The sequence below is a fragment of the Argentina silus genome (assembly GCF_951799395.1).
Source record: "Argentina silus genome assembly, chromosome: 17".
Lineage (NCBI taxonomy): Eukaryota > Metazoa > Chordata > Actinopteri > Argentiniformes > Argentinidae > Argentina > Argentina silus.
The window spans coordinates 14,990,645-15,007,739 of NC_139671.1; the positions used below are offsets into that span (position 1 = coordinate 14,990,645).

Consider the following 17,095-nt stretch of genomic DNA (forward strand, 5'->3'; position numbering starts at 1 on the left):
TCAAATCACTGAATGCTTTCATCAGGCTTCTCCAACTCCAGTCCTGGCATGCTCCAGGGTGTGCAGGCGTTCATTCACAGGGGAGGCTGGTGGAGGTAGAAATCGGAGGACGGCTCAATGTAAGGGATGGAACAGCATGAGGAATGGTATCAAACACACGTTTGATACCATTCCTGATTCCATTCCATGCATTACATTGAGTCTGTGCTCCGATTTCTACCTCCACCAGCCTCCTCTGTGTTCCAATCGGTAACACCCCTGTCTCAAAAAGTAAATCATGGTCTTCAGTCTGGGCCATGATCAAATTAATCAGGTGTGTAAATGCTGAGCTGGAACAAATCCCACCACACTCTGTAGCTATCCAGGTCCCCTAGAGACCCCAGGTTTCCTTCGGTCGATTATCTCTTCATCTCGTTTATTTCCTCTTTCCTCCCAGTGCTGTGTTCAGTATTTAGTCTCATTGTTGCAGTTCTCCAGTGCTCCTCAGGGGGGCGACATGGTTCACTCCTCATCTGATCCTTGGGTGGAAGCTGGTATTCTCCAACCCTGTCCCTCAAAAAGTGGTGTTGCTGGAACAGAACCACATTAAAATCATAAATGAGAATAATAACTTTATTGATGAAGCAATTATCACACATTGCACTATTTACAGTATTTAGAGAGAGAGAGAGAGAGAGAGATTATACTGCATTACATTTCTATATTTTGAAAACCCTTATTGAGCAAAACTGTAACCTCACAGGTTCCCTGAACGAGGCACAAAGACAATGGAAGCTTATTTCAAGGAGAATTTAACTCTATGTGAATAGACAGGTCAGGGTGGTGATGTCATCTCTTACTGGGCGTGCTCCTGTTTGTCCTCTGTGACGCCCTCAGTCCCTCCTGACTCAGCCTGGGCACCGCTGACCTCACTGGGCCCGGCCGTATCCCAGCATTCCACTGTACCGACCGTGACAGGCTCTTGGCGGTTTCCTTGGTGACGGGGTACTCGAGGCTGCGGGTAGCCCATTCAGGCCGACACCGCTTCTGATGCTGCTGTCGTTGCCCTGAGCTTAGGTCCAGAGACAGGAACATCTGTGAGAGGGAGAGAGAGACAGAGAGAGAGAGGAGGAGAAAGGGAGAGAGAGAGAGAAAGAGAAGGAACGTGTTATTGCACACGTCTTTCCTGTTTGGATGTAGCTGCGTTGCCTGTACAGTATAATGTGTGAAGGATGGACATAATTGTATGTTCAGCTTGTAATCCCAATGTTGCCTTCTAAATAGCCCTTGAGAGAAAAAATACATTTGATTATTTTGTATTTTTCAACAGTTTACCTACAGTAAGTCAGTATGTCTGTTTTAACTTTTAGATATACTGTATATCCAGTGGTAAAATGGTAGTGTGTGTGGTAGCTGTGGTGTTAATGTAGAAGGGAAACATTTAGAATTCTCAATGATAAAGTGTCCTTTCTCTCTCTCGCATCATCAGCGATTTCAGCCTTGCCAGCAGCCACACACACACACACACACACACACACACACACACACACACAGACACACAGACACACAGACACACACACACACACACACACACACACACACACACACACACACAGACACACACACACACACACACACAGAAACACACACACACTCCCTGGGTAGAGAAATTAACATGAATTTCCATGTAGAGGCTGTTCCATAATGCATCACGCCTTGTGGGTATGTAGTCCCCTGAGAATTCTTGGCATTTTCCCTTTTCCTTGATTCAGGGAGGGTCAACAGACTGGTCACATTATAATGAGAGGTGCTTACCAAAGACTTGGCTTTACGCAGTTTATAATTGGCGGAAGATAGAGCTTTCTTCTTTGTGTTGTCTGGCTGGTGGGCCTTGTTATTGGTGTTGGTGTTGACCCCTCTGTTTTTCATTTGTCTGTGGAGAAATCATTACCTCAGAGGGACCCCGATCACGGAACAAGGGAATACTCAGCCTCATTAAGCAGTTTTTCTTGGGTTGAAGTGAAGTTAATGATGTGAAATAAATGTTTGTGTGTCTGTGTGTATCGGTGTGCGTGCGTGCGTGTGTGTGTACGTGTGCACGCGTGTGTGTACGTACGTGCGCGTGTGTGTGCGGCTGTGTGTGTGAATGGTATTGGGATAGAATTCTTCCTTTCACCAAATCCGATCATGTTAGATCAGCGATTACTTCAAGGAGGGAGGGAAGCAAGGAAGGATGCATTTCTAGTATTGGAAAAGTATTGGAAGAAGAAGGAACATGGACATGCCGTGTGAACAGTCAAGAGCCGGCACACACACAGAGGTTAGAGACTCATCTTACGCCTGGCGGGCGTGCTCTATAGGGTCCAAGTTCGCCAGGTAGTTGAAGCGCAGGGTGTCAGTGGGGTGTCTGTCTGAGCCCCTCCATGGAGGCAATCCCTTCAGTGGTGTCCCTGTCCCGGACCCCCTCCCTGTGCTACTCTGGCCTCGCTGGACGGGGGGCGCAGACCACACCTCCCGGGGAACGCCGTCTAGAGGCTCAACTCCCACCTTGCTGATGGCTGTGACGTCTGGGATCACAAACTCTTGCTGGGACGGGGCCTGGACACATAGACGGACACGCGCACACGCACACACGCACACACACACACACACACACACACACACACACACACACACACACATACACAGAGAGAGAAAGATAGAGAGAAAGACTTCACATGTTATGCTGGAAACATACAGATATACAACAAGTTCAAGTGCTCAAACCAGATACAGCATATATTCAATTCAATATATTTGGCACTTGTTTGTTGGTTGCAGGTGGGTTAATATATACCGTACTCACCTTAGGCTTGCTGACTTGGAGCTCCTGGACTGTCTCTATGTAGTGCCTCTTCCACACCCCCTGTTCAAACGGTGTGGGGGAGAAGTTGATGCACCAGCCCAGTCTCAGACACTTGGGCATCCACAGCTGGTCCAGCTCCACTGTACTCCTCCAGTGCCAACTCACCTGGCCATAGAGTATGATCAACGGGTATCACCACTAGTACAGCAATACATTGTTATGACTTGTATATACTGGGAAACCTGTGCAAGTCACATTATGAATAGAGATGAAGTGAGAGAGAGAGGGAGAGAGGGGGGTGGTAGGGTGGTAGAGAGAGAGAGAGAGAGAGAGAGAGAGAGAGAGAGAGAGAGACTATTTACATTACTTTAACAACACTTTAACAAGAACATGTTTGCAAAGGCCTCATGGATATCAGTTGTCTACAGCTTGATGTCTGCCACATAGGCCTACAGTACTATATGTGAACAACATGAACAACACACAAAGACCCAGCCCTCCTACCTGTGGCTCAGTTGGTAGAGCATGGCGCTAACTACACTTAGGTTGTGGGTTTGATTCCTGCTAGGACCATATATAATGAAATGTATGCACTCACTGCAATGGAAGTCGCTTTGGATAAAAGCATCAGCTAAACGGCGTATATTATTATTATATATTACCTGTGCACACCTGCTGAGGCTTCTGGGGTCCAGGAAGGAGAAGACGTAGAGAGCCAGGACTCTGGGTAGTACACAAGTGAAGTCCACAGCCTCCTCTGGTACCTGCCTGGTCAGGGTCTGACGCAAGAACCTCAGCTGGCCCACGGAACATCTGGAGAAGAAGTCCTGCAGAACCGCCTTCCGCTGGCTGTCCGACCACTTGTCAAACTGGGATAGAAGTCAAATCTTTATCGAGCACTTGATAAAACAATATTAACAGAGAACATGGGAGAACAATTCACAGCAGGGATCTACTAATCATGAGAGATATGTATATTAATATATGCATAAGTACATCCTAATCCACGCGCTGACTCACCCACTTTCCCAACAGATTTCTTCTCTCTACAAACACCTACAGAAGGGAGAATATTTCATTAATTCAGAAAGTATAGCACTGATAGGAATAGATCAGAATATAATTGGACAAATTCAGAGATCATTAAACTTACATTGTTATTAGACAGCTGGTGGTTTAGAGGTGTCCAGGTGCTCATCTTGGTCTGCATCTTATTGGAGCAGGTCAGAGTGGTCCTACGTGCAAAGGACATCTTTCAGCTGTAAAAGGATAAGTGTTTATGAAGCACCAAGAACAATATAACAGTTAAAGATTACGCAAGTTGATGTGTGTTTATTCTCTCAGTAAATATTAAGTCATAAGCATTCTGCAATATGCATGACTCATGAAGACACTATACCACGGTAGTTGCCTATGATGACATGGACCGCTGACTTACCTCACCTACTGTACCGTCGGACTCAGAGCGGCATATGAAGTCAAAGTCGCGCATGTATCCCAATCATGGAGCCTCGATGTGCATATTATTCATTTCCTTTTCCGATCAGAACTGTTCCTTAACCTTCTTCCTAGTTCATACAGTTTACTAGTTTCCATAGTAATGTGGGTACTCCTCCCTGGGGTGCACCTCCCCCTCTCGCTATAGTCACCGGCTAGCGTCGCCATGAGCAACGCCATCAGCGGCGTCAACAGCGTTTGTCACACAGGGTGGCGCTGTACCCTATTCCCTATACCGAAAACACAATCCATCCGGTAAACAGGATTGCACGGTGAAGATGCAGCGGCAAGCCCAGGTTAAAATGTTTAGAATGTAGTTGTTTACGGTGTTGCAAAAGCATGCATGGGTTCATTGAAAGGATTGAGCAATACTGTTACTTTTCCCCCGATACATTGTTGCAACCAGAGAACTATTAGTTGCAATGAAACAGTGTTTAGGCCAATGCATTTTATTATAGAAATGTTGGTTCACTTTTGATGATGAGCACAATTAGGGTTTTGGAAACTCTCAGCTCAGTACAGTATTATTTAAAAAAAATAATTAAAAAAAACAACTGTTGCATAATATGATTTGGATAGGAGCTTAATCTTTTCACACTACTATGAACATTCTCAGTCTCACAGTCGACATCAAACACTCGCACGGCCACTGTAAGAGCATTGGGTTCAATTGGCTGCACGTCCATGTTTAAATGCGCGCTCTCGCTTGGAGGACATCGTATTTGTAAACCTGCTGGGAGAGAGGGAGGGAGAGAGGAGGAGGAGGAGGAAAGTGGGCTATTCTCTCATTGTTACGGGCTCGAGGAGCGGCGAAGACCCCTACACGTGAACTATCTACCCCGATAGAAAGGTAAAATAATGTTGTTTTACTTCATTTTTTTGGCACTGTCGTATATTGCATAGCAGAATTTCGCGATGGATCGCCAGCACCGCGCCCGAGGATCGCTGTAATATTATAATAGCGGGGTATGCCTTTAGCGATTCTCAGTGTATGTAGCCTACATATGGTCACTATCAGTTGTGATGAAGTAGCCCAACCGTCATCTTTTGTTCCGCTGCTATGACATTTTTATTTTGTCGGATAAATCTGTTTGTCCATTTTACGCGCGTTCAGAAGAGGCGACAGCTGGCCTTGACAGATAGGCAGTACTACTACTACTTTCATGTCCTGACTGTTACCGGTAGTTACCGTCACAGCTCAAAGCATTTAATGCGTAAAGATTTTCAGTGCCAGATATGCCAGTAAATGTGCGCAGTTATTATAATAAACCCCACAGTAGATTTTTTTTTGATGTGAGGATGTCTCAAAACAATATTGTCAATAATTGACAATAATTCTGGTTGTATTCCAAGGCAAGGATTGTAGTGGAAGAGGATGTTATGGTCAAGGAAGAATACCCAGGGTGTGGGAATAGTGTAGTCGTTTCACAGAGCCTAGATGTTCAGAAAATAGCTGTGGTCGTATTACTGCACTATTACTACAATGTGATTAACGCACTAATTCTACTCATTCACTAATCTGTGTCCACCCACATACCATTATGGTGACCATGAAAGAAAATCTATGGATTTTATTTTCTCAGCAGTCAGCACCCTCTAGAAATGTCTTGGAGGCTGCTGCTTTTCATTGTCAGATTTAAGCAGCAACTGAAAATGTATTTCTGCATACAATGTATGCTACCATTTACTTACTGTATGATTGCCTATGTTTTTCCAGATCCCTGACTTGCCATTTTCACCTGGTCGTCTGAGAGATTCTGTTCCAATCCACCTTAGTGATGTTTACAAACTGGGTGAGACAGTGAGAAGCCGACTCCTGTGACTTAATACCCCGTGTGGGACCAAATGCTCAGTTGATGGAGTCCCTATGACATGCACTGCTGAGTCTATTCCAGAGGGTGATGGATACAGCCAGCCTCAACCATGGCCATCTTGGATTATACCAACACACACAAGCGCTTACTCTGTGAGGCGAGGAGGAACAGTCTCACCCCCAGACGCTGTCTACCACACCACCACCACCACCACGACTCTCTCTCTCATCGTTCCCTTGCTCTGTGAATGAGGCTGAGCGGGCCTTCTCCCACCCCCAGCCCGGGTCCTACCCTAACTCTACCCCTACCCCTGCCCAGGACCATGGGGCTGCTGTGGGTTCTGCTCATGGCCAGCGTGGCCACTGCCATCCCCATGGATGCGTCGATGGGCAGCCACAGTATGTTCACCTGTGAGCCCATCACCCTGAGGATGTGCCAGGGCCTGCCCTACAACTCCACCTTCATGCCCAACGTCCTCAACCACTACGACCAGCAGACCGCCGCCCTCGCCATGGAGGTAAAGGAAACACTTAGTTTTTGTCTTTTCTTGTTCCCTCTCTCTATCGCATTCTTTTACTTCTCTCTCTCTCTCTCTCTCTCTCTCTCTCTCTCTCTCTCTCTCTCGCTCTCTCTCTCTCGCTGTCTCTGTCTGTCTATCTGTCTCTCTCTCTGTCTGTCTCTGTCTGTCTCTCTGTCCTTTTTTCTCTTTGTCTTTCCTCTTTCTGTTCTCTGTCTGTTTCTCGCCCTCTCTCCCTCCTTCTATTTTACTTTCTCGCCCCTCTCTTCCTCTCTCTCTCTCTCTCTCTCTCTCTCTCTCTCATTCATTTTCCCTTCTCAAGCTCTCTTTCTCTCAGGACCACCATTTAGTTGGAATTGTAAAATGATTCATGGTTCATGGGTTTAATTTAGTGTTTCAATGTGTCTGGTCCATGGTCGGCCCCATGGACATCATACCATAGTAGGTCTCCACTATCATGGATAACTGTGATACCAAAGGGGTATAGCCTAATTTTCACTTGATTCCCCTAGCCGTAGGGACTTAGAGCATATTACAAAAACGTTTATTTTTTTAATTTCTTTTTGAGGGCCATTAAAACCATACATTATTAAACAAAGCAATGAATGTCTGCGCTCTGCTCCAAATGGTTTCCACTCAGGCTGTTTTGACAACCTAACTAGAGACTATTTTTCGGTCTTTTCTGCTCCTCTAAACCATTTACGTAACAGACTTTGCCTTGTCAGGGATTTACGCTGGAATCACTCTGTTGAAGTGAACGTACAGACTGTACATGATAAAAAAAAATGATATTTCAGCGTGGTATGAAGCCCCCTCTTGGTATTATCATTTAGCCATGTTGACTGTTCCATAATCTATGGATCTACCAGCCGACTAAAGACTGCATGTGTATCCTGGTCGCTGAGTGATCCTCTTTACTAGATTGACGTGGAGGCGGTTGAACTCAATCAAAGAGCATCTGCGACCCCTTCGTTAGGTTAATCCCATCCGTATGTATACATATATCGTAATCCAAATCTGTCCAGCAATTTGCAGGTCCACCCCCCATCCTGCAATCATGCATGCCACCTTCTAACCCTCTAACCCACCCACTCTCTTCCACCTCGCCCTACCCTGCACCGCCCTGCTACGCCCAGCCTGCCTGGCACAGAAACGATGGTGGGTGGGTGGAGGGGTGGGGTGGGGGGTGGCTGGGGGGGGTGGGTGCTGTAGAGCTGATCCATGCCTCCCCATCTGTCCCCGCTCTGCTCCACTCTACTGTAGTGGAGATGGGGAGAGAGAGAGAGAGAGAGATGGGCCAGAAAGCCAGGGTTATCATCCTCCCATTTCTACCTCCACCAGCCTCCCCTGAGGGTTATGTAACCTCTGAGCATGCCCTGTTGGCTTCTGGGGAGCAACACAGCAGCACATCTGCACTGAGGACAGCTTATCTCTGAGATAAATATCCCGCACATTCCCATGGCTTTCCAATGGCATTTCATCATTCCCAAATATTCCCGTCAATCACAGCTGGGTTTAGGTAGCTGCTATCCATTCTGCAACAGCAGGTCAGACAGTCGCCATGTTGTTGTATTTTAATCCACAATTTGACTGTAGTATAAATATTAACTAGACCATTGTAAATCAGTTGTGAGTGTGTTGGTATTTTCAGGTGAGCTTGCTATATTCATTAAGTGTGTGTGATTGTGTGTATGTGTGGGTGTGTGTGCGTGTGTGTGTGTGTGTGTGTGCGTGTGCGTGTGTGTGTGTGCACTAGACTGAGAGGCTTTTGGTTAGACACTACAGCGTTCAGTTTGATTGGTCATGGCTCCACAATTAAGTCTCTTTTAGCGGAGGAGTCTGGAAACACATGAGTCCCAATAGAAACAATGAGGCTCTGAATTCCATGGGGCTGCTGCTCTCCCTCTCTGTCTGTCTCTCCCTCTCTGTCTGTCTCTCCCTCTCTCCATGTTCCTCTCTCTGTCCCTATCGCTGTAACATGCCTGGTCCATGACCATGGGAGAACGAACGCAGAGTCTAGAAGAAGAGAAAAGCCAAATAAGGATTGACAGTTGATTTTAAAGGGAATTAGGTCCCGTGAATAGCCATGATAATGATGGTGAATAGCAGCTAGCGTGGAGAAACTGTGACTTGGACGAGAACCAATCCCTTCCTTTCATCATGTCTGTAGAAAAACACTCTCAAAGTGGTGTCTGAAAAATGTTCCTGTCCTTTTCCCTTCAAACAGGATTGGGGCTGGGAAATTTGTACCATAGCGCCCCCCCCCTCCCTTGTGTGAAATAACACAGCTACCCCAACCCCCCCACCCCCCTTTCATCCAATTTAGTGTTTTTCATTTAGTTTTTTGGCTCTGCGGTGGCGCAGAAATCTTCTCAAAATAAACCCCTGTCAGTCATTGTGAACTGACCTCCCCATAACCTCCCTGCTGAAGTGGGACAGGAGCTCGAGGGCTGGGAATCTGCTATTTCTGTGCCTCATGCTTTGCTCAGGGAGAGTGTGGCAGATTTGACTGGCATGGCTAAAAGAAGGGGGATTGAGCTTGCCAGTAATCTGGTTATGGTGATGATGCTAACTAGCTAGTAGCTTATCGGGTGTAGACAATAGTCATGTGGAGATACTGTCTGGATGGTGGTTCTCCTGCTTGTGGACTACCTTTGCCATTGGGTCTCTATCAGATGAGGCTGGTGGAGGTTGAAATCAGAGGACAGGCTCATTGTAACGCATGGAATGAAATGAGAAATGGTATCAAACACGTGTGCTTTAAAATGAGCCCGTCCTACGATTTCTACCTCCACCAGCCTTCACTGGTCTTTACTCTATATAGATAGTCTTGCTTGCTATGGTTGGAGGCTTGCGCAAATACATAGGTCTCATGGTCTACACAAGACTAACATATGGATGGTTGGGTATTATTGAACGATAATTGAAGATGGCTGAATTGTTATAATGAATCCTCCCCATTTGATATCCTTTGTCAGTCATGTATACATTCCCATACGTCTATGACACGTACAGGTCTATGTTACGGTTATATACTGTGTAAAAGAGATGCTCCTGCACTTAGAATGTACGGAGAGAAAAAGAAGCTGACGCGGGTCTCTGCTGACCGTCAGACGTGCACTGTATGTAGATATGGTCTATCTGACGTATCCAGGGGGACGTGCGGTACGTGTTATGGTCTGATACACCATACCCACTCTGACCCAAATCACAAAAGCCCTCTGTTTTATTTAATGTCCGACACCGTGTTTATTAGCTTCAGCCTGAATGAGAGTCTGCAAAATGAGACCGTGTGTGTCTTCTTCTCTTTGCTAAAACAACAACTGGTGTGTGTGGTTTTTTAAACAGTGTGAATGACACAGACTGACTGACTGGAGCAGCTCAGCCCATCCCTCTCCCTCCCCTCCCCTCCCCTCCCCTCCTCTCCCCTCCTCCTATCTCAGGCTTTTGTCCCTGCTCCCTCGCCTTCCCTCCCCCAACGCGAGGTATACCGGTTGCCCGGGAAACAAGTCCCAATTGTGTGGTAACAAAGGAGTAGGCTTTTCTTGGTTCTCGGGAGGTGGTCCCCCTCGCTGCTCTCTGACCCCTGGGAAACCACGGCGACTCCTCCCTGGAACACCCGCCCGCTGGTGCATCACACGTTGCCATGGCGGCCTGAGTGGAAATGCAGAGAATTGAGTGTGTGACTAGGAAGGAGCAGGAGAGAGAGAGAGAGAGAGAGAGAGAGAGAGAGAGAGAGAGAGAGAGAGAGAGAGAGAGAGAGAGAGAGAGAGAGAGAGAGAGAGAGAGAGAGAGAGAGAGAGAGAGAGAGAGAGAGAGAGAGAGAGAGAGAGAGAGAGAGAGAGAGAGAGAGAGAGAGAGAGAGAGAGGGAGAGGGGGGGGGGGGGGGGGGAGAGAGAGACACTCTTTACATTACTTTAACAACACTTTAACAAGAAAATGTCTGAGAGAGAGAATTGAGGGAGAGGATAGATTAGGAACTCTGAGAAATTAGCTAATTTAGTAAATTAGAGACTTACGTACATCACAAATCATGCAGGAGTGACTACCCCGAGACTCTGAGATTCTCTTACTGTAAGTCCATTGTAGGCTCTGGTGACCAAGATGACCTCAGTGCCACAAAGCCTACAGGAATCTCACCCCAGCTCATCAGTTGGCTTTGATGTATACTATAAATTACAGAAAATACAACACACACTTATAAAAATATGGAAAATACAACACACACTTATAAAAATATAGAAAATACAACACACACACACACACACACACACACACACACACACACACAACTACGGTTGCGTTTCTTGCAACAGGCCTTAATTGATGTGTGAGTGCGGCGGTGGCCATTTCAAGAGCCCATATAATTGGGCTACATTTTCAGAGATCAAAAATGTTAAAACTCACCCCATAAATACATAATCATATTACAGCGAGTTGGAAAAATGCATTAGCATAACTTCCCTTCAGGGCTTACAGCACTTGACAGAATTGTATTTTACATGCCTGATACCCTTACATGGGGCGGATGTGGCTATGGGGCAACAGCAGGGCAATAGAACCTCTGGCGGGGCAGAACAGACTCACAGACAGCTGTTTATCATGTGACCAACATAATCCTTCTTCCAGGGCCCTGAAAAACGTCTTTCATGTGTTGTTGGGTGGTGGGGGATAGAAACAGGCAGTATTCACAGGCTGACACAGACCCATCATACACACTACACTGAAGCTGTGTGTGTCATGAGACACTGAGTCTATATCACTGACGCTCTACTCTAGTCTAATCACTCATGGCTTGAAAGGCTGAGTGAAAATTGTCATTTGATGGATGGAGGGTTTTATAAACCCTGACCAGGCAGACCATGTACAATACATAGGCTACTAGCCTACATTTACAGTACATTCAGTTCAGAGTGCATCCCTTTATCTATCTGCCCTGGGGGAGTAGAGTCAGAAGGGGAATGCCCAGATGAAAGAATAAACCCATTTTAAGTTCATTAGATCGTCTCAGTGAAGGTAATGTAGTCTGTTAGGGCACTGGCTGATGAAGTAATAGATGTCACTGGACTGGCGAGGGGCGCTGTGCCACCTATTGTACGTTGTGGAGCGGTTTAAACTCTGGGACGTGTATCACCTCATTTAATGTCCCCATATTAAATTCCCAATTAAAGGGGAGTGCCAGGAATGCACAGGGTTGGTGTGTGTGTGTGTGTGTGTGTGTGTGTGTGTATGTGTGTGTGTGTGTGTGTGTGTGTGTGTGTGTGTGTGTGTGTGTGTGTGTGTGTGTGTGTGTGTGTGTGTGTGTGTGTGTGTTGGGGGAGATATTTTCCCATGTCACAAACAGTTGCCTGGGGCAAGAGGACAGTTCAGGGCTTGTATGCTACTATATGATATGATGAAACATGTATGTGATGTATATTCAATAACACCCATGTATTTATTCAGACGTGTTGATTGATGTCAGTTTTGACAGGCATGTAAGTGATTCAAAGTACTATATGTAATGTAGATAAAACATGAATAATCCAGACCGGTTAGACACTTATGGAGATTTAATTAAAAAAAATCCATTCATGATTCCATATTTGCCCACACTGTCAGCCTACTCATATGTCTGAGCTCCTAGTGACTAAACCATCTAATACCTCCCATCAATGTCTCCTCCCCCGTTCTCTGCTACGCCAGTGGAAAATCGTCAGCCAGAAATATGGCGTTTGATATGTATAGGTTACAGCGCATTTACAAAAGCTGTGTGGATGTGGATGCTTTGTGCGGAAAATGGGCAAAGCTAACAGCCATCCTAATCCCTTTTCATACAGATGTCTGTCGGGCGTCTGGGAGGCAGCCCAGACTGAACATCGTGTCAGGAGTGGGATCTCAGTGTCTAAATATACATTGGTGGTGTGATGATGAGAAGGCCGCTGTGACGTGTATACTGCAGGGATGGGTGACACGGTGGGAGTCGGTGTGTGTACGTGGGATGTGTGTGGTTAGAATACAATGGTGTGGGGGTGCAGTGGTGTAGCACACTAAGGCGTATACCATATCATCGCAAGGTCCCTGGTTCGATTCCGGCCATCGACATATCCTGCATGTCATCCCTCCTCTCTCTCACCCATCCTTCCTGTCAATCTCTAATATCTCTATCCCAATAAAGTAGAAATGCCCTAAAATATAATAATAAAGAAATAAAAAGAATACAATGGTGTTTCTTCTCTGTATATTGTTTGGATCCTGAATATAGGTTATGCTTAGTCACCGTTTTGTTTTATTTCTTTCGTTTTCTGTCGATATTAAAACAATATCTCGTTGACTCATTCTTAAAAAAATAAATAAAATAAAAGCCTGAATTTCCCCTAGGGATAAATAAAGTTTCTAAATAAAGATCTATCTATCTATCTATCTATCTATCTATCTATCTATCTAGACCAACAGAACATTACAGTTACCCAGTTTCACATCTTTTCCTTTTCGTTCATTGTTCTAATCCCCACCACTGCTCCCCCAGGCTCCCCTAAACTCTGTTAGCTCATCTTCACATGTTGATGGCTGTCCTGTCCCTGTCCTGTCCTGTCCTCATCCCCTCCCCCTCTCCCTCCCTTCCTCCCCCCTGTCACTGTCACAAAGACTGCCCCCCAGCAGGGGCAGGATGCGTCTAGCTTGGCCCTGGGTGGGGTGAGGAGGGGTGGGGCTGGGGCCCCTTTCTTACTCCTCTCTGGGGATTTGCATATTAAAGCCTTGCCCCACAGCTGCTACCACTCCCAGAATGCCTTTTGGCAGAGCGGGCCTATGTGTGTGTGTGTGTGTGTGTGTGTGTGTGTGTGTGTGTGTGTGTGTGTACCAGTGTGTGTGTGTGTGTGTGTGTGTGTGTGTGTGTGTACCAGTCTGTGTGTGTGTGTGTGTACCAGTCTGTGTGTGTGTGTGTGTGTGTGTGTGTGTGTGTGTGTGTGTAACAGTGTGGCCGTCCTCCTCCTCACACAAAGGCCTCTCCAGAGCCCCTCCCTGGCAGGGTGTCTATGAAGCGGGGGTTGGGTTACTAGGCTTGCCCTACTCCTCCTATCCCTGTCTTATTGTGCCAGGAAGGGGGGATGGGGGGTGATTGGGGGCTCGGGGGGTGAGAGGGATTATTAGGAAAGGGGGCAGAGTTGTTTTTTTTGATTCAGCTCCAAACTCTGTTTGACAAGAAGCCTTAATGCTTCCTTTGTACTCTCTCCATTAGCTGCTACATGAATGTTCTGCTTTATGACAGTGGTGTTGCCAATGACACCTACAGTATGTGTGTTTTTTTAATGCTGCAGGGTGTCTGTATGTTTTACATGTTCTGTGGTAAATCAACAGTGTGTTTGACATGACGCCACACACACACAAACACACACGACCCCCCCCCTCCCCCCCCCCCCCCAACACACAAACACACAAACCAGTGAACCATATCTCCTCACAGCTGTATATGTTCCCCTCCTCCCCACAGCCCTTCCACCCCATGGTGAACCTGCAGTGTTCTCCAGAGTTGAGGATGTTCCTGTGCGCCCTCTACGCGCCCGTGTGTACCGAGTACGGCAGGATGACCCTGCCTTGCCGGCGCCTCTGTCTACGGGCCAAGAGGGACTGCTACAGACTCATGGACATGTTCGGGGTCACCTGGCCAGATGAGATGGACTGTAACAGGTCAGTCATGTTGTACTGTACAGTGTACACCACCAAGTTCCCTCTCCGCCTGTCTACCCCCAGGCTTCTCCGAGTCGACCTCAAAGTTGACAGTCTAATGTTGCATACCTGAGAAAGACAGTCAACTGTGAAGCTCCACAGCTGAATACTGTCATGAAAACACATACTTTGTTTTACTTAAGCGAAGCAGCGGAGGTAAAAAGAAATCGGAAGACGGGCTCATTGTATTGCACAGAATGGAACGAGGAACGGTGTCAAGCTATCACTGTTCAGTTTGTTTCTGACCTGGTGACATTATGGTATATGTTTCTGACCGGGACCGTTGTTGTTCCTCATCCCCCAGGTTCCCGGACTGTGACGAGTCCTACCCCCGCAGCGCGGACCTCCTGTCCAGCGCCGACAGCACCGAGGGGTCTCCCATCTCGGTCAAGCGCGACTATGGCTTCTGGTGCCCCCGCGAGCTCAAGGTCGACCCCGACCTGGGCTACTCCTTCCTGGGCGTGCGCGACTGCTCGCCCCCCTGCTCCAACATGTACTTCGATCGCGAGGAGCTAGTCTTCACCCGCTACTTCATCGGGGTGGTGTCCATCGTCTGCCTCTCCGCCACGCTCTTCACCTTCCTCACCTTCCTCATCGACGTCCGCCGCTTCCGCTACCCCGAGCGGCCCATCATCTTCTACGCCGTGTGCTACATGATGGTGTCGCTGGTCTTCCTGCTGGGTTTCATGTTGGAGGACCGCGTTTCGTGCAACGGGGCGAGCCCCGGGCGGTTCCGGGCGGCGACGGTGACCCAGGGCTCCCACAACAAGGCGTGCACGCTGCTCTTCATGGTGCTGTATTTCTTCACCATGGCGGGAAGCGTCTGGTGGGTGATCCTCACCATCACCTGGTTCCTGGCGGCGGTCCCAAAGTGGGGCAGCGAGGCCATCGAGAAGAAGGCTCTGCTGTTCCACGCGTGTGCGTGGGGTCTCCCAGGGACACTGACCGTCACCCTGCTGGCCATGAACAAGATCGAGGGGGACAGCATCAGCGGGGTCTGCTTCGTGGGCCTGTATGATGTCACGGCGCTGAGGTGGTTCCTGCTGGCTCCTCTGGGACTGGACGTGGTGGTGAGGATTCTAGAATGATGTCCTTGTCCTTGAAGATTAGACAGTGATGTCATTATCAATCTCAAATATCGAGTGTTTTAAGGTCCTGTTATTGTTTCTGTTCTAATTGTGAGTTGTATTGACACTTGAGGTGGTAAAGTAATTTTTTTATTTTAAGCACTGCCTAACACTGGAAGTCTATCTGCTGCACTGGAAGTCTACGTCTATCTGCTATTAAACTAAATGAAATGATTAGAGCGCTTGGCTCAACCAAAGCGGAGCTCCTCCCTGGTGTCTTTCATAACAGTATTGTTGTCTAATCCATCTTCATATGACTCCAGGTGGGCGTGTCTCTGTTGCTGGCGGGCATCTTTGCGCTGAACCGCGTGCGTATGGAGATCCCTCTGGAGAAGGAGAACCAGGACAAGCTGGTGAAGTTCATGATCCGGATCGGAGTGTTCTCTGCTCTCTACCTGGTGCCTCTGCTGACGGTCCTGGCCTGTTACCTGTACGAGAACAGCTACCGCTCCGTCTGGGAGACCACCTGGATACAGGAGCGCTGCCGAGAGTACCACATCCCCTGTCCCTACCAGGTAAAACCACTGTTATAACTACTATATTACACTACACATCACTGTTATAACTACTACATTACACTACACATCACTGTTATAACTACTACATTACACTACACATCACTGTTATAACTACTACATTACACTACACATCACTGTTATAACTACTACATTACACTACACATCACTGTTATAACTATTACATGACACCACACCACATCCCCTGTCCCTACCAGGTAAAACCACTGTTATAACTTCTTCTTATTACGACCTAGTTTTTCTCTCATTCTGCCATAGACATGTCCACATCCACTGCCTCTACCAGGACATATCACTATTACTCTGTTCAAACCCCTACATACACACATAACATCTGCTATCCTGTCTGGTGAGACCCTCAGTCTAAAACCTACACTGCATCCCGAGGTGCAACTGAAAGTGCTATATTGAGTTTGAGACTCACTCGAGTGCAACAACAAAAGACGTACAAATATATATATATATCTTATGACATCTGCCTCTGCTGTTTGTATTCCCAACACACTGGCTTACAAACACAACTCTCTCTCTGTCAGACTGCCGACTCGACAACACACACAGGCACTTCAGAGAACTCCTCTACGCCTCCAGGAGTAGCAGACTCTCTCCCACTCAACGGGAGAAACGGTTAATAATTCAAACACATCCTGGCTCTGCGTTTGTGCATTTGTGAGAGTGCGTGCTCACATGACTGCACCTGAGATCTTCCTTAAAATAGTTTGTTGTGTGTGTCGCGGCACAGACAGCAGGCTAGGCTGTCTTGAGACATGAACAAAGAGAGGCGATCGAGCGGGTATTACATTTTATTGTCCAGTTTCATGTTTGCATGTGTGTAACAGGGGCCTAGTCCATTTGATTTCCGTTATGGAAGTGATCTGAATTTACATTTAAGAAATCTTGGACAATGAATGTCCTGTTTGCGATCATAATCTAAGCTCTGTCCTTTGGTAGAGGAAGCCCGGTTTGGCACCGTGGCCACAAGATGACCTTAGCTGGCACTGAGATTTGGCCACCGTATGACCTAGTACAACAGCTGTGTGTGTGTGTGAGTGTGTGTGTGTGTGTGTGTGTGT

General features: G+C 47.1%; 2 protein-coding genes across 5 annotated transcripts in view; one reads left to right on the plus strand and one right to left on the minus strand.

Moving 5' to 3' along the window:
- Positions 1–736: 736 nt before the first annotated feature.
- On the minus strand, positions 737–4,076 carry fbxo16 (F-box protein 16; the record flags this gene model as incomplete). The annotated part of the gene is made up of 8 exons (XM_083689363.1): positions 737–747; positions 840–1,074; positions 1,795–1,912; positions 2,318–2,577; positions 2,825–2,989; positions 3,487–3,693; positions 3,845–3,880; positions 3,978–4,076. The coding sequence occupies 8 exons, from the start codon at positions 4,074–4,076 to the stop codon at positions 737–739; spliced, it is 1,131 nt and encodes a 376-aa protein (XP_083545489.1).
- Positions 4,077–6,457: 2,381 nt separating this feature from the next.
- Positions 6,458–17,095, plus strand: part of fzd3a (frizzled class receptor 3a) — a gene marked incomplete at both ends in the record, with an annotated part of 14,689 nt that continues 4,051 nt past the window's right edge. For 2 of the 4 annotated variants that reach the window (XM_083688513.1, XM_083688514.1), the window contains 4 exons: positions 6,458–6,652; positions 14,124–14,320; positions 14,664–15,429; positions 15,750–16,001. In XM_083688513.1, coding sequence (XP_083544639.1) covers positions 6,458–6,652; positions 14,124–14,320; positions 14,664–15,429; positions 15,750–16,001 — 1,410 coding nt within the window. The remainder of the gene's footprint in view (positions 6,653–14,123; positions 14,321–14,663; positions 15,430–15,749; positions 16,002–17,095) is intronic. The other 2 variants (XM_083688516.1, XM_083688515.1) reach the window with 2 other exon arrangements.